Below are 18227 nucleotides of genomic sequence, written 5' to 3'. Positions count from 1 at the left end.
CACCGTGTGACCATAAATGTTTTTTTTTTAGTCTTGAAAGTTAAAAGGAATAACACTAAACCACTTTTTTGTTGATGCCTGAAGTGATGCAAAGTTGGAAAGGAAGCCAGAAATACAGTAAAAACATACAAAATTGTTTGCTTGGTTTATGGCTTGATTATGTGACTCATGCAATTCTGTATGCTGAGACTAGGTAAAAAAATAATCATATAGACGGTTCCCTAAAAGGGAAAAAAAATCAGGAACCTTATGGTAGTTACAGATAGATTAAAATGTATATTGTTCAGCATATTTGGCAACCATAAAGTAAAAAGCAAGCTGGATAGCAGTGTGCATATACAGTTAAATGTTATAACTAGTACTTGCTACACCATGCTTATGATGTAGGACCATTAATATAATACACATGTAGAAATTATGTGCACTTAAAAGTATTCCTTTGTAGAACTATTTTAAGCAGTCCTTAATCCTTTACCAACGAAGATGCAGGCCAGCATATTGAAAATACAGGTTTAGGCTCTTTACCACAATATCATCCTCTCTGGTTCTGACTTCTCTGAATTTCTGCTGCAAATATTACAGTGGAGAAAATACCTTATTACGTCTATATTTTTAAAATTTGACTTTAAGAATATTGGCAAGATTGTCTTTGACTTCTGTTGCTTCTGTAGATTAATCAAAGGATAAAATGCTGGAGTTGTGTTAAGTCCTGATTCTGACAGTAACCTATTGAAGCTAGAAAACCATGTGATACAATTTAGTGGTTAACTTGCTAAGAGCTCATGTCTGCAGTGGAAAAAGACTCATAAAGAAAGCAATTTAAGATTAATGTCTTTAAATATAAAATGTGCTTGGGAGATGCATGCAGCAATGATGGCTATTTCAGCAGGTAGAATAGTAGTCATTGCCCTACTCTAGATGAGACTTGCTGTAGCATTAAGGCATTGCACTGAAATTATTATCCTCTGTTATTCCCATTTGAGAGCCCAAGTTTCACTACTGTTATGTCAGGACACTGCACTACAGCCTGTTCCCCAAAGTCCAGACAGTTGAATACAGCGAGATGGATTCACTTGGAGAGGTGTCTTGCTGTAGCATTGTTTTCTAAAAAACATGAAAACCAAATTCTCCCTAGCATGATTGCGTCCGTGGCCACGTTCCAAAAAAAATTTAGGCTGAAATGGATGAACACTTCATTGACCTTTTTTTAAATAAGCATCTGTCACCTATGTTTTGAGGTCTGTGTCCAGTAAGGCTCTCACTTGGCTTTAGACAAGGAAATTTGGCTCTTTTGGTGGTGAAGGAGAGTAAGCAGTCAGGTCTTATTGCTAAAATCTAAACCCAAACCTGCCAGGGTCAGTGTCTTCCTGGACTAAATCTAATGCATGTGTGTATTAGTTAACAGGAACTGCAAGCCACTTTTTCTCAGCAGCAAATATCTTAGGAAAAGGGGCCATATTCACAAATAGAAGTATTTTGATATAACCCTAGTAGGGTCCATTTTCGGCTGCCAGATATGCAAGATCTCCTGAAATATAATCTCATTGTGTTCAGAATTATCTAACCAATCACAGTAAACTGTAAGTAGGTTCCCATCATGCTTTAATGCTGGCTTGACAGTGAGAAAAAGGTTGTTTCCTTTTCCAAAATTTGCATATTCTTTCAGTTGACTTGCAACCGGGTTATTGTTCAACATCACCTTGTTGACCTCTTAGTGCACTATTCAGAACTGCAGCAAATTATGATCCCTGCCAAGATATCTTTGACAAGGACAGGGAAGTGGCCAGAAAGCAGGAATGACATTTGCCGTTTTCTGAACCTAAGGTCAAGTATACAGAGAGCATTTGTGGAAAATCAGAGAGAAAGTATGTGCAGAGAGGGGAAGTTAAACCCTAAAAAGCTTACAACCTATTTTTCTCAGACAGATTCATTTACTCATGGCCACCTTTCTTCAAATAGTTCACTAAGTCTGTAGCTTTTGAAAGATTTGCAAACCATTTTGTGTGTTTAAAGCTATTTTCTCAATTTTCTTTCCACTATTGTTTGCATGCAGTTTGTAGTCCTGCTGGTTTAAATGAACCAGAAATAGTAAGAAAAAGTCATGCACGCTCGTATTTTGCCAGAGACAATTGTACAAATATTTAAAAAAAAAAAAAGTCTTAACAAATTTCAGCATTATAACAGCACTTCATTTTTTAATTGTGCAGTATATAATTAGATATCTACATGTACGGTGGTGGTCATATAATTAGACTGTGCAGTTCTAACAGTCCCTCTTTGGGCAGTGGCCTTGACCTGCTCATCGTGATGGGAGAGTCTTTTTCTTCCCAGCTGTTACACATGTTGCTTGGCAGCAGGCAGCGCGTGCCTCTGGGCTGGCTACTCATCACACGCAGAAGCCTTAATTAAGCACAGCACTGCTGTAACTCACCTGGCTGGGATGCTCCAAGGGCCATGGGGAAGGGCTCTCATTCTTGTGGGGGAACAAAAAGAGGTGTGGGAAAGATGGGGACACAAATCCTTTGAAACGAGGCTTCGTTAATTCCAATGCCCATGGAACAACCTGGTTTAAATGGCTTTATTTTGGAGAGCACGTACATATAGAAGGTGGTGAAATGAAAGCTAACGGGGATGTCTTAAAGATTCCAGCATCTAGCATTAGACATAAATGCACTGTACATAAACGTAAAGAACACACTATCTAGTATTATTAGGTGTATATAAATGTAAATCTCACAATAAATTTTCATTAAATGACTCTTTTAATCTCTGTGCCTGAGGAACTGTTAGGTAAAGTACAGTGTCTGCATTTTCCTCTAAACGTTTGTGTTACATTTATTAATTCAGCAAGATAAAATACTTGTGGAGACACTTGGGTATCGCAGGAATTGCTCCAAATATAATAAATTTGTAGTATTACAGAGGCAAAACCATGGTCTCATATTAATACATTGCAGTCAGAATGAAATTAAGTATAACACTAATCCCAGACTTGTTCTTGCTGTTTGCATCTTATTTTTCTTTACATGGGCAAAAAGTGTGGTCAGGAGTCACTGTGTATGTGTAGCTTTTTTTTTTTCTTTGTGAGTTTTCAGAAATTTTCTCAACTGCCTCAATCTTTCTGTTGATAACTTTCTTTTCAGGAGGGCTGGATTTACTTTAACTCTGCAGTCCTTTAACTGAAGTAGTTTCATCTGAAGAAGGTTAAGTACCAGAAAGTTTAAAGGACAAAAGAACAAAATACAGAAAATCTTTAAAAGCGTATACTGAATCAGTAGAGGTTTTTGGAGTGATGTAACTGATTTCTCAGTGACACAAGTTAAAACATTCTGGATCGTGTCTGGAAACTCACCATGCAACATCTCTTGCTCATCGCACATTTATTTTTGTGTGGACTTCTGTAATCCTGTGCTGGCCCTGAGTTAGTGGACCATCCTCTTGCTGTAGCGCACCCTGTGTTCGCTCTCCGATTGTGCTTTGGTTTATACCATCATAGAGTTTTGGGAAGAGCCATTTCTCTCTTCTCCTCATGGATTTATACTCCTTGATTTGTTTCACTTAGCTCCCTGCAGCTTTTCTTCTGCAACTCTATTTGCCCCATCTCTTCTGTCCAATACTATAGATGTCCAAATTGCATTCACTCAAAGGAAATAGTAAGCCACTTCAGGGGAAGGCTTAGTCTTGGTATGTATTTCTAAAACCTATAAAGTGACTTTATGTAGTGCTGTATAACTAATAAATAAGAACGTTAAAACACAACAGCTTTTTCTTTTCTCTGCATTTTTAAAGCTACCTTTTTCCACTGAAAGGTATAGCAAAAGAACATTCCTACTTGTCAGCTCTCTTAGTTTGTAGCCTCAAAAGAAATGAGCTTAAGCTCAAGTGTTTCAATGTGCAGTGTGCCAGCCTCTATAGCGACCTTCCTCCCCCATCTCTACCTTCATCAGGGTAGAGTTTTCCTTACACTTATATATCTCAAGAAATGTCACAATCTTTTTTATTGTTCCTCTAGCATGTAATGTAGCCCTATGTAGCCACCCTAGAAAAAAGGATTTTCTCAGTATAATTTCTGCCATTTACTGCATACTGTGAAGCATTTTCTTATATTTTTCCTTTTTTGCCTTTCACCTTTCTGCTTTAAAAAATGGCATGTTGATATTAATATTTTTTCCCTTATAAAAATGTATTTTCCCTTGATCTTACGTTGGTAATACATTATTCAGTGTTTCTTCTTAATAAAAGCTATTGGTTGTTCCATTACTCACAATAGTTATTGCAACACTAAAGGTCTCGTTCATCAGAATCACTTGCAGAGGCAAAACGCAAATCCTCATTTCTCCGTGAATCAGGATAATAGCTATGGCAGATGCAAATTATTAAACAATGCTTAAAGTATAATGTGTGTGTGGGTTTTTTTTATTTATTTATTTTATTTTCTAGATGAACGCTAAGGAAAGATTTGTGAACATGATTTATTTTATTGCGTGTGTATGCTTCTACATATTTTGCGCTTTGGGTAGAAGTCAATGAGGAGGTGAACCTGTTAATTCTATCTATTTTCATAAAACATCTTCCTTAAAATCACGCATATAGTACACGGATTTTGAAAAGTTCTTACTTATCAGACTTTTCTTTGGATTCATGTCATCTTCTTGGATGATGATGGAAGGGAGGAATCATAAACTTGGATCATCTCTGCTAATATGAGGAAAACTCATGTCTAACAGAGGAAATTGTGAAGATTAGATCAAATCTTGGAACTGGGATTCTGTTTGAAAGATAATCTGCAATATTGCAGTGTGTTAAGTTCATGCTTATGTATTCTGGCATAAAATGGACATAAACCAACTCCAGTATAATGCAAGGCAGGAATTTTATTTCATGTTAGTCATAAAAGTTTTTTGAAAAAAGTAAAGTTGCAAGTATAGGTAGGGTGTCAAAATAGCAAAAAAAAAAAAAAAAAAAAAAAAAATTAACGTGGTATTTGGAAACAAGTCCTAATATATGGAAATGTTGAGCCATTACCTGAGCACAGAGGCAAACAATGAGCTTCTAGTGCTAGAATTATTTTCTCAGTGTGGTTAAATGCTGTATGAGTCACCTTCTAGTGAACACAGTATATATATGGACAGTTGAAGAGTGTAGTGCGTATTTAGTGCTTTCATGACTCTTCTAAGCCTTCATTTTTCTTTAAGTTTTATGGATTTTGCAGTTCTTTTCCCTCTAGAAAGCTTTTCATTTAATGTGTATAACTTTGCACTCTTTACCTGAATTATATGAAACAAACAAGTTGGCCTAATTTGTATTCCAAAATGTTTGCTATAGAAATGAATTTGACAACTTCTACATCATTTAAAAATATTTATGCCCTCTACATGTATTATGGATGGTATACCGCTTTTGATATCTAGCTTGATTCTGCATTTGTTGATTAACTTGTCAATTTTGTAATTGCTTTACAGTGTTGCTGCAGAGCTGTTCACTTCCTTTTAGGTGTCTGCATCCTTCTTGGTCAACAAAGACTTGGGTGTCTGGAGATTTGAATTGTTTTTTGGGGAGTTGTGGAAGTCAGACCCAGTACAATTGGGAACTATCTAGTTTTCATCAGGATCTGCTCATCAGGCCACCCTCAGGTTCCTGCTCGTGATGCTATTGATGTTAACTGGGGCGTGCTGTGCTCAGGGTTGGGGTAGTTGGGCTTGGTTGGTAAGCTTTGTGTAGGCATGTTCTTTGGTCCACTGTTGTAACCCAAAAGCTACAAACAGGCAGTAGGAGAAGGAAGGGGGTGGAGGAAGGGATGATTCTAATGGGGGTCGTAGTCATGCCCTAGGAGAGTCTGCTGTAACAGCAATACCAGAGCTTCCAGGTGCAAGGCTGTGAGATCAGCACTGTGAGAGCAGAATGGAAAAATATTGTCCCAGAGGGGCTGGGAAATGCTGCTGCAGCTTGGGTGAAAGGGAACCTGCAAGGGGAAAGCTATGGGATGGCAAATGGATGGCTCTTTGCATCATACACATTAAGGTGCTTAGGTACTATGCAACATACCACAGTCTATTTTAATTTTAAGTGTAGATAATTTAGCTTGATTGCCCCTAAGAAAAGGGCAATATATTTTAGCAGGAATAATGTTGATGTTTTCTTCGGTGCTAGATTAAGCAGGGGAAGCCACATGTAGTGGATTCAAGTCCATCATAATCTGCACATGACGTGAGAAATCAGACCTTGTCAACACCGCCAGGATTGGTTGCATGCATCACGTTTAATGGGCTTTCTCTTCAGTGTAGCTTCTGTGGGTGGTGAAAACGGAAAATAATCCACACAAGGTTTTCCTTTCAACCCCGTGTAGAGCATTAAATACTATCCCCGTGGAGAGAATTGAGGTTCTGCCTGTCAAAGATACTTGAGCACCTTTTCTAGTTTTGTAATTCTTCTTGGCTTTTTCAGAACAGAAATAGCAGAAGCATGCTTTAGTTTGGTGCACTGAGAAGGAGAGCTGTTGGTTGTTTTTTTTTTTTTTTTAATGAGGCTGTTTTTCTGAAACTGAAAGAACTCAAAATATGTAGTTAAACCTTGTACAAGGGTGGAAATGGAGGATGCTGAGAGATAAAGCTGCTCGAAGGACAAAGGGATAGTAAAAAACCTGAGTGATTTCAGAAAAAGACAGTTTCTTTTCATTAGTGTTTTTAAGTATTCTTGTATCAAAATGGGAAATCCTGGCTTCTGGGAACAAGGATATTTGTTGCTATGTGCTTGGTTTAAATAAGGAATATTCTGAATTGCGTGGATTTCATACTCACAAAGTGGCAGCGAGGGGAGGGAATGAGTAAAAAATAATAAAGCATGAAGAGAGGGGAGATAGCATGCAGGGCAGTTCTTGATTGTGCATCACTTCTTGGATGCAGAGTTCATGTGTCTAAGTAAGAATATCACTTTACCATAATGAAACCTTTTAGAGGGAAAAAATGCCAAATATGCATTTAAGGGTATAGTTTTGTGGGATAAAGGACAGCTCAGGAAATGTGATGGAAAAATCTGAAGTTAGCCATAAACATATTTTACTGGAGAGTTACTTTGTTCCCTTAACTATAGTATGCGACACAAGTTGTCTTATCTTGCTGAATTAAAAAATATATGATTATTTTGTAAGATCTTAAAAAAAAAAACCATAGTCAACTAAGTTTTTTTTAATTTTGCCATATAAATTTACAGTGTTTTTAAGGTGAAATTGAGTAGTAGAATCAGGAGTGTCAAAATTAATGAACAGGGCGATATTAATATGGTAAAAAGGACAAACTTTTTAAAACTTAAGAATACTTCTGGGATTGTTCCTAAAATATTCACCTATATTGGCACAGAGACATAATGGTATTGTAATTGGTTTTCTTCAGTGTACACCTTTTTAAGTTAGCTGCCTGTTTTGTGGGCTCCCGTTAGAACCAGATTCGTAGCTTTCCTAGAACAGTGCTCCTGTGATGGCTCAGCAAAAGCCTTGAGCTCGGGTCCCAGTGGGTGGTGATCTCGACGCTGTGTCGTTAAGTACAAGTAATTGTATGATAAAATAAAGGGGCATTTTGGAGTACCAGCACCATCTCAGGCATCCAATGGGGAGGTCCATGGAGGCAGGAAGAGCACCTTAAAGGATTGGTGCCATCACTCCTTCTAGTCAGTACAGAGAAAGTAATTTCCAACGGTATTCCAGGCCTGGAATTCGTCTGGAATTGGTCTCTGCCTGTAGAGATGACATATAACAAGCAGACACCTATCTTGATGTCCTAGCGACCTGTCTTCAGGTGAACCTTATCTTCTGTTCAGAGTTCTCCCTGTGTATTTGACACCAACTATTCTACAGCTTCTGCTACTTAAATGAAGCACAAAACAAACCGCCTAGCCCCCAAAACCAAATAGACTTGAAGAATTGAGACCTGTGTTAAGATTTCCTCTCAAAAATACATTAAACATATGAGTAATATTTATGTAGGCTGGGCAAATGCAGTGTGCCTATTCTTGAAATTTTGCAAAACTGTGATAATATTTGAAAATATTTCAGTATATACCAACATTTTTCTTAATTTTAGCACTCTTATTTTTCAAGGTGTAATGTAGAATGCCAGTGTAATTTTTTTTTTCCCTAATACAGGTTATACAGATTTGAGATTTGTTGTGGCTGTAAAATTAGTCTACTTGCTATGTTAGCCTTTAATACTATATTCTCACCTACAACTGCAGGAACGCAGCTTGAAGGAAATTTAATTAGGAAAATGAGGCAGATGAAATAGGCAATGTAATGTATACGTGCAATATGAAGAAGAGTAAATACACTTTTCATCTGAATAGTCAGAATAGAATCTGTGTTCAACTGGGCTGAAATTTTCTTTTATCAGAAATGGATTTCTTGCATTTTCTAACATTACGATGTAATTGTCCTCCTTATTACTGAGATTAGAAAGACTACTATCATTAAAGAAGAAACATCTTTCACCAATTATATTTAGTTTCCGTTTTAGCTGGCAATGACCTCCTCATTACGTGAAAAATGGCAATCCCTGGAGGAACAAGCTTAGTGAGGTGATTCCAATCAGCTGGGAAACCTTGTGCCCACACTATTTGGATTTCATGACCTGCATGCATGCACCTGTACTGTATTGATTTCTGCTTGTTTACAGGCCGTTCAAGCAATAAACAGGTAGAATTCAGATGACTGAAAACTTGCTCTGCTGATAGCAGTTTCCTGCCTCGCTGCACTCCGGAATATTCCAGCCTTGCTGCAGTGCGTTGCTGCGCAGCCACCAATTTTTCGGTTGTACCCATTGGTCATTTCCCTAATGTATTTTTTAGCATTTGTATTGGTTCTGAGCACAGACGATCATGCTTTACAGAAAAACACAGAGGATCACTAGGGCAGAAAACAGCTTAAGTAATATATAATAAATCATGAATAATTGTTTAGAAAAAATTTCCCATAATCCTCTTTTGGAATTGGAGAGAACAGCAGTGGGAAGTCCGCAGTATTACATAGCGCAACTAATATAACTGGCACACTTGTTTGAAACACATGCTATATTTATTTAGTCTGAATCAAGGGATGGAAATACATTATTCAGCTATATTATTGCATAGTAAGCAAATAGAAAAGGTTTTAATACATGCATTAATTCTATGCATGAGTTTTAAAAATGTTCTAATAATTCTGGGTCAACCCAGTTGGACTATAATCTGAGCCTACAAACTATTGCTTAGGGGTGTGTGAGCGTGTGAGGCCAGTGCTTTTGCTATACTGATCCTTTCTGGACTTTTTTTTTTTTTTTAACAAGTTGGCAGTGAAATAAGTAAAGATGCATGTGGTAAGTGTATTATGAATACATGGTATAGTCAACCAAAATTCTGTGCTCCACAAAAACTATGCATGGATCCATTTAGCACTTTTAATTGTTTTTTAAAGCATTGAAAATACTCAACAATATTAGAGAGCAATGGTGACCCAAACTCTGTGGCTGATAAAAGTTGCGTATGTTTATTTTGGCAAATATTGGGTGTATTTCTACAGGATGTCAACTCCCCTGACAAAGTCTTTTCTGCAAATGTCTCTTGAAGTATGAAGAAGGATGTATGGCATTGTTCTGATAGGGCCATATTTAGGATATTTAACTATTTTAGCTAGAAGAAAAGATCTTCATATTGGATTTCTTGTTCACATAAAAATGTTTTTTAGTGCTTATCAACTCTACAATATGGTCCTTGTCTGTCCTAAAACCATTACTTGCAGTGATGTTTTGATTTAGCAAAACTTTTACCTTGGGGGATGCCCCTTCCCTTAACATGAAGTCCTTAACACAGATTTCACCTTGGTTTTTGTAATTATCAATATTTGTTCCATTCTGCAACTTGAAGAATTTCACAAGGTACACTTCACAGTTGGATTTGGTTATTTTTAACAGTAAGTTTGAGTCACCATTGGACTGGAAAGCCCCACGGGACCCCCTCTAGTAATTTTAAATAGGTAACTAGAATAGAAAACCATTTCCAGCTTTCCTGGGGTCTCAGTTGTTGAAGCATGGGATCAAGGCCTTATTTCCAATCTCCTCAACCTTATCCTGCTATTGTTTTTTTGTTGAGTTTCTTTTTGCTTATGGCAACAAATAGCCAGGCTTCTCCTGGGGATTACAAAAATCTCAGGTTCTCTGCCTCCTTAAATTGAATTTTGAAGCATCAGATTTTAAAATCAGCATCTGTTATTTTAAGCCTTGATTCTGTGTGTAAGTCTATTCCATGTCTCTGGACAGTGCTTTTAGTTATCAGTAGTCTGGAAGACAGAGTAAGTAATGATCGGTAGTACTTTTATTTCTGTCCATAATATTGCTAGATGCAATGGCAGCTGTGGTGGTACATTTGATTTTTCCAGATTCTGGAGATACTGTCTTACAGTTTCATCTGGCTATTTAATGGGTTTTGCTCCTTTATTGGAAACATTTCCTTCATTGCAAAGAGAACCATCTCTCTTTATTATATCATATAAAAACATTCTTGCATGTTTTAATCAGAATGAGAAACCCCCACAGGGAGGTTGCTGATGGACTGCTTAAGATAAATGAGGAAGACTGGTTGAAGTTCCTAATAACTACTTTTTTCAGACATCAGCACATGTTATCGAGTGTTTCCTCTGGTAAGCAATTCTTGTAGTAGCTAAAAACACTTGCTTTTTGTATGCTGCCAAGTTTCAGGTTTAATACATAGTAAGGGACACATCTTCTCAGACACTTCATCTTCTGTTGACTTTATGGGGAAAAAAAATAATTATAGAACCTTTTCAGATTTTTGAAACAGGGATGGTTAAAACCTCCACTCTTCCATGGTCTGCTCAAGCATTCCCTTTAATTTCTAATTTTCAAAAATAAAGCAAGACATGGTGCCTGCTTGGAGAATGTTTATTACTTCAATGTGTAGTCATCTGTTTGATTATTGTATCTAATACTAAGTTTGATACATGTTTTTTCTGGTGTAAAGCCTGATTTGATGCATCTGCTATCCTTAATTTAATTTAGTTAAGTTAATTTGTGGAATGGGATTGTTGAAAAAGCCAGAACTTCTTCCAAAGAACAAACACTTCTCAAAGACATTTCAAAGTGTGTGCACTTAGAGGGAGTTGTTATATGTACTTTTTGTTGGAGCAGATTCAAGGAGTGGGACCTTAAATTAGAATAAATCTTTTAGAGTAAGAACCAAGTTTGGGTCTTACTCAACAAAGTAGGTTTGCAAGAAAAGAACTGCCGCGAAAGCCCCTACATGATTCTAACAGTATCTTTCCCCATCTGAAGCAACTTATAAAACTGAATTGTTTGATGAGTCACTTGGTTCAAGCAAGGTAGTGTTAGTGTAATGCTTTCAATGTGTCTGAAGTATTGTGTCACGTGAAATTCTTTATTACTTCATAGTTTACCCTGCAGCACCTTGGATATTTCTGATTGAATTAAATACTTTAAATGCTCTAGGGCTTAAAGACCTAAAATAGATACTGTTAGGATTGTACCTTAGTTATTTAAGAAGGGTTTTCATCATCACCAGAAGGAGAGAAAACTTTAGTGAATGGAAGTGGAAATCTTTGACTTCCTTTGCGTAAGAGAAAATTGCACACGCCTATTGATCGTCTTCACATTTCAGTTGCTCAAACTAGAAAGCATGGATGGAAAATGACTAAACAATGCTTTCCTTAATTTGTCAATTTTTTTACAATTGAGGTATTTAGTGGAGAGATTTCTTTATAAAATGTGGTCTCTTTGTTTCATAAGTCCTGTGTGCATTGATTTGCATTGTGCAAAGGGCATGCGAAATACTATTCGTGCTTCTCCAAGCGCATATGACTCAAATGTGTATAATGCAGAAAAATGAAAATGGGAGGGAGAAATGACATTGTCTGTCTAGAATTTTGTAGCCCCATCAAGATGATGAGAGAAGGGTTTAAGAAATTATATGTAAAACTTTTGCTTTGGAAAGAAGCCCTTTCCACCACCCCTTCTGAGAAAGGAATAAGGCTTTAGGAAAGTCTTACCAACCTTTCCAAAACACCCAATGCCTTGGTGAGCCTGGGAGGGGCTTTCTTTCAAAAACTGCCTGGGCAATTTGGTTGTCTTATTCCTGTTGCTTGGAAAGGCAAAGTTGATCCCTTAATTATCTTAACTATTGTCTCTTTCAGACTCTGAAGATTAACATTTATCATGCTGAGATTCGGGCAGCACCTCATCAAGCCCTCCGTGGTCTTCCTGAAGACAGAGCTCTCCTTTGCTCTCGTGAACAGGAAGCCGGTGGTCCCAGGGCGTATCCTTTTAGGCATCGCCTCGACAATGGGCGCTTGTGCTCTTGGGAAAAGCAGGTGTGCTTCAAAGGCCAGGTAGGATGCTATGCGGGTTTATTCTGAAACCAGGCAATGGAACGTAACGCGCTTGATCGGTGTTGCAGAACTGCCGAAAACAGTTGCTTAGCAACTGTGACCTTAGAGGTGAATTTCCATTGACCTTTTCACCACAGAAGATGTATAAACAACCAGGTGCTACTAAAAGCATTTTAAAGTGTATCTGAGGTGGTAGTGTTTAAATTTCATATTATGCTAAATAACACATCCTGCATCCCTTCTAATAATGTCACTTATTTTTAGATGTGGTAACTTCTTTATGAAGTATTTTCAACTTCCCCTAGCTAAATGTACACAATTTGTCAAATGGCAGCAGAATTCTCTGTGAAGACTCTTATTTTTTGGGGGGGACAGATTGCTTTGATTAGTTTAGGTAGGAATGGATTAAATAAACCATCTGTAGAGCACACGCATTTCCTGAGGAAAAAAGGAAGCTCCGTGTTGTAAGTAAAATTCTCAGTTTAGAAACTGTTATGTTGATTCTGCAAGATGGTAAATGTATACCTATTTAGTGTATTTTTGTAGTGTGGGATTTTATTTTCCAGTCAAAACTGGGAACTGCCACTGTGTAAGTTGTGCTGATTTCAGTGGCTGGAGGTGTAACTTTTCGGAAATACTCAAGACTAATCATTTCCATAGAGGTTCATGATACAATTTCAGTAGGAATTCAGTTAGGCAATGGCTGAATGTGTTTTGGGAAAAGAAGAAAGTTGTCTGGAGTCTATTGAAAGGAGTTAATTTCTTGCCCGGTATTTCTTTTTCTGTAGTTTTATATTGTTTCTTTCATAATTTAATGTATAATTAAAAAATTTTTTTTTAGACCCATAAATGTGTTTCTTCTGAAATAAGGAACCTTCCTCTTCTCCCGTCACTTCCGTAGATTGTAATTGTTCAATACAGAACTTCTCTCTAAACCTGCTTTGAATAGTGTCTGTCTGTACCAGAAGTCAGATCGTTTGGTTATAAATGCATGGCAAAGATGCACAGACTTTATAGAAACTTTAAAGGTGTTACTATCGCAGCTATATATTTTAATGAATTAAATGAACAGTTCTTCTCAGCTTCAAGTTTCTGAAGTATCTGATGTAAATCAATGTTATTTACAGATTTGGCATAAAAAAACCCAAACAAACATTTTCAAAGCTATCTACAGTATCACGTCAGTCACTGTGAGATGCAGAGCCTGTAAATGCCTGAGCAGTATGTTGGTATATGCATTGTTCGGATCGGATAGTAAATAAAATGTTATTCGTACTGTGTGAGGAAGTTTTAAACACAATAGTTAATGATTTATTTCAGTTAATCAATTAAGTGAACAATCGGATCTGATGTTAAAAATGGAGTTATTTCAGATGAAAGATACATGTCTTAAAGTTTGGTGAGCACCTAGTAATGACAATTCAAGCAGCCTATAAAACTTAATTATTACAAGCTTCTTTCCTTCTTAAATAATTAAAGAACAGAAACTCTAGTTGTATAGTTATTGTGGACTGTTTGGCAGGTACATTTATTTGCTCAGGTTTAGCTTTGTTATCCCATAATGAGTATTGCAGCATATTTCATAGTGTCACGTTGTTTTAATAGCTCATGTGTTGTAATATATAATATAGTCTTTGTTTCTCCATTGAATAAATGTTCGGGTAAAAAAATCCAAACCTTTCCTTTTCTCATTACAATAAGAAAAAATTAGAAAAGATCTTTATGCAAAGACTACAGTGTGTAAAATGCAGCGATTTGCAGTTGTAAGCCTTTAAAATGTCTGTATAATACAGCATTCATCTCGAGACCTGGCAGTAACAAGTGTATTTTCTTTGTTTTATTGCAATAATTTTATCTACCTTGTCTTTGGCACACTTGTGACATTCCTTTTCATTTTTTTTTTTTCAGTAGAAAATAAAATATTAATGTGTGTGAATTAGAGAGACAAAGGAAATCAGTTTGAAAGCCAGCTCACTCCAGGTGGTGGCTTTAATTAACTACTAAGGTTGAAATTCCATCTTGAAAGAGAACATAGGATTGGAGTTGTGAATATACTGTAATACTCTTAAAATAAAGCTATACTCTGGAAAAAATTCAGTCAAAATGGTCTCCTGGAGCCAGTGTTCACGATTTGAGCAATGCCAAAGCATGCTTGTTCAGTTAACACATTACAAAGTTTTGTTTTGTTTATTTCCAGCTGCCAATTCTGTGAATTCAGTTTGACGTGTGAAAGTCAAACTGTGCTTATAGTAACCGTGAGTAGGAATAGGAAGAACCTGGTATTCATGGTAAGGAAAGAGTTCCCCTGATCCTGGAGAAAGCTGCCTCAATTGCCCCAGCATTAGACTTCTGTCTAATGGGTGCACGTGAGTTCATGGACTCAAACACCTTCGTAATAGGATCCCTTTGAGTGAAGATGTGATTATTGCAGATTCTTGAATAGGAAGTAATTGGGATCTTATATTGAGTAAGGGGTATCTGGCATTCAACTGGAATCTCTGCTGTGTAAGCTAAAACATTCGTGTGTGTTTGACAATAGTAGCAAACTCATTCACCTCTTTTGGCAAAACTAAACGGAGAGGGAAAGCTACACGTGGATTATGTGCAGGATTAGCACATGTTGCCCTCAGGGCAGCCAGTCCCTTTGCTGTCACCTAATAGAAAAATAGTTAAGGCTGAGAGGTGTCTGTCCACAGCCTGTCTGAAGTCATCAAGTCATTCAACTCCCATGACAAAATGATGCGTACGTACCAGCTCTGTTCTTCAGAGGGGAAGGTGGGGCTTCCCTGCCGCTTCTACTTGTCTGTCTTATTTCACAGCAGACAAGCACATGGTCTTGGGGACAGTCTTGATTAATGAGATATTGGGTTTTGGGGTGTGTTTCTATGTTGGTTTTCTGTTCTGTACAGAAATGGTATGATTTTGTTTTGCTAATACCTGTGAATAGTTACGGAGCCAAGAGTCTAGGTGGGAATACTGTACACATTGCTCATCTTAGCAGTTAGCTTGGAAATGGGGAGGTGGTGACCTGGCTATTGTGTAAGCTGCTGGGATTTACACGTTTATGCAGGTACCAATACCTTTTTCTATGAAAAATAGAGTCTTATGGTTCCTCTGCTAGCTTGCTGCTCTGCAAAGAGTGATTGGGAAAGAAGATCTCTGTGGCTCCCTTGAAAAACTACTTAGCTGTTCTAGACGAAGTAGCTATTCAATAGCAGGAGCAGTGCAGGGATGTGTCTCTAGTCAGCAAATGTGTTGTTTCTGTCACACAAAAGGCAGAAGACTAACTGAATCGGCTCATGCAATCAGCATGAGCTAAGCTTCTACTTGTCTTACTTAAATTATTTCATTCAGACCTTGGTGCCTCCATAGTTCAGAACAAAACGTAGTGTCTTTTTAAAGAAAATCCATCTGCTCTTTGACAGGGACTTTTTGCTCTTTAATATGGTAACAAATACTCTGTGAATGACCTACCATCTTATTGATGTTTTCCTAGCCATACGCCATAGCTTTACATGGTTTTGCTCACATTTTCAATAAATATGAACTGTTTTTTTATCACTGCCTTTCTCATTGCGTTGTGCAACATGTTTAACATGAGAAATGAATTTGAACATTAGTAGAATCCATTTGGGGACTAGGACTTTTATTATAAATAAAATTATTCATTTGTTATGTCCAATTTTTTTCGTCAGACAAGGTATTGATCTTTGGATGTGTGTTCAGGATGCCATAAGAAGAACTAGCACAAAAGGAACACAGCAACATTTGTAAATTGATTGAATGCAATATGTAATGACAGTGACAAACATCAGATCTATGGCAATACTATATTCCACAAAGCATTTTTCAACAGTTTATTGAATTGGTTATTAAAAAGAAAAGTCTTTCCAGCTGGGAACAAGGAGCTGAGGGTTATCAGCACCAAGGAATGTTACAGAAATTTGCGGTGGATAGTGTGGTTTCTTCAGTAAGTGCACATGTATGTAATAAGTTAGAATAAACACTCTACAACAACTTTTCATCTGGGTTTGATTATGAAAAGTTTTTTACATTAAAAAAAAGACATTATTTAACTGTTATATACTGAATTTTGCTGGACTATCTGGTATTGCTCTTTCTATAGAGATCCAGTGTCTCCCACCAGAAAGTATTCCGATTGTGGGGAATAGACCATGTATAAAAACCCAAAGCATGTGATATTTTCTGGCAACTTCATCGCTCTGTGAAGCTAATGGTCATTATTTGTTGCTGAGACAGTGTGCAGTACCGTGAGTTACTGCAGCTAGTTCCTTTTATTAATGAGTAGAGAAAACGTTAGTTGAACCAGATGCTCCTTCAAAGACTTGATAAGGCCCTAAGCTGCAGTGTAATTGTTCTGGGTCTGTTGCATGGGTGGGATGGGATCCAGGGTCATGCAATGTAAACAGCATCTGCTTTGCGGTACGATTTGTCTGTTTGGGAGCTTCCCTGTCATATGCTGTCAGAATTGCCGTATTACTTGGGACTGACATATTCTGCATTTGACAAATGATTGCTGCTTTTCTTAAAAGATTTGCAGCTAGGAAGAGCTAATCCTTTTGATTAGCTTTATTTGATAATATCTTTTTAAGTATTTTTAAGTATTTTTAATTTAGTTACAGTCCCAACAATTTCCATTGATGATAGCACCCTGGCTCTGGACAGAACAGTAGTATTCTCTCACAAGTTTGGTTGAAAACCATGGTGTTTAGCATCTATATGAAATTTTAGTTCTTCGTAAAGTTACAGAGCTGTTGTTTATTGTGATTTAGTTAGTTTGTACATTGCACATTTATCACATCTGTATTTATGCTACATAACTATGAATTTTATGGGTTTTAGCCTAAACAAGTGTTAATATTTGCCATAAAACTAAGATTTTGAAAATAAAACTCAGTTATATTGCAGAATACATAAACTTGCATTTACATATTGCAATAATGTACACTGCACTGTTACAACTACACATTATACATATTGAACCCTGTGGGAAAGTATTCTATAGTGCTTGTTACAGATGTTTCGTATGCATTACTATTATTTTACTTTAGCACAATGCTAAGGAGCTGTCATGCTCCTTTTAGCTCTTTAGCGAAGAGAAAAAAATACGGGGTTTCTGCAAAGACTTTGTAACCTAAATACAATCCTGGAGATAGCAAGGGAATCACACAGAGACAGAAAATGTTGTTTGGCACAATGAGTGAACTCCACTTATATAAATTTCTCAAAATGTCTAGTAATTCTGGAAGAGAGTACTAGGAAGAGGATGAAGTATCTTTGCTGGTGTAGAAAAGACCTCTTGAATAGGAAGAACAGATACAAATGATGGATCTTGTGTGGAAATGTGTGGGAAGTATAGAGAATATTTCTTTAGCAGGAATGCAGAAGAGATTCAGACTTGCTTAGATAAGCATTAGATAAATTTTTTTTCAGATACCATACTGAAGCCGTTGAGCATCAATGTAAAGTCCCAATTTTTATCTTTTTTTTCCCCTCAGATCTGAAAGAAAGCTGTTCCTTATACTAGCAGTTCTGATCCCTCAAGTAGGGCTTATTAATGCCATAATGTTTACTTGCACAAATGAATGTAAGAAAAACAGTTCCTATGCTTAATAATTTGTAGCTAAATTAAACTACGTTGTGCAAAAGATAAGGAGTGGGACTGCACCCTTGGCAGCCAGTAGATCAGCTTCACTGTGTCCTCAAGCTCCATTCTGGGAAAAGGTTCTCCTCAAACAGCCCAAAGACTGAGTGCTCCGCTTGTGTATGCAAACCACTTGAATTTAGTGGTGATAGAGAGGCCAGTTAATTATCTCAGGGCTGG

The 18227-nt window shown here is 37.1% G+C and overlaps 1 protein-coding gene across 4 annotated transcripts in view; it reads left to right on the top strand.

The window, feature by feature from the left end:
- Positions 1-18227, top strand: part of FHIT (fragile histidine triad diadenosine triphosphatase) — a 607729-nt gene that overhangs the window by 173158 nt on the left and 416344 nt on the right. For all 4 annotated transcript variants that reach the window (XM_054216108.1, XM_054216110.1, XM_054216109.1 and 1 more), the window contains one exon: positions 12188-12309. In XM_054216108.1, coding sequence (XP_054072083.1) covers positions 12210-12309 — 100 coding nt within the window. In that variant the 5' untranslated portion in view covers positions 12188-12209. The remainder of the gene's footprint in view (positions 1-12187; positions 12310-18227) is intronic.

The sequence above is a fragment of the Rissa tridactyla genome, chromosome 10, assembly GCF_028500815.1.
Source record: "Rissa tridactyla isolate bRisTri1 chromosome 10, bRisTri1.patW.cur.20221130, whole genome shotgun sequence".
Classification (NCBI taxonomy): Eukaryota; Metazoa; Chordata; class Aves; order Charadriiformes; family Laridae; genus Rissa; species Rissa tridactyla.
This window is presented reverse-complemented; position numbering and strand designations above follow the sequence as displayed.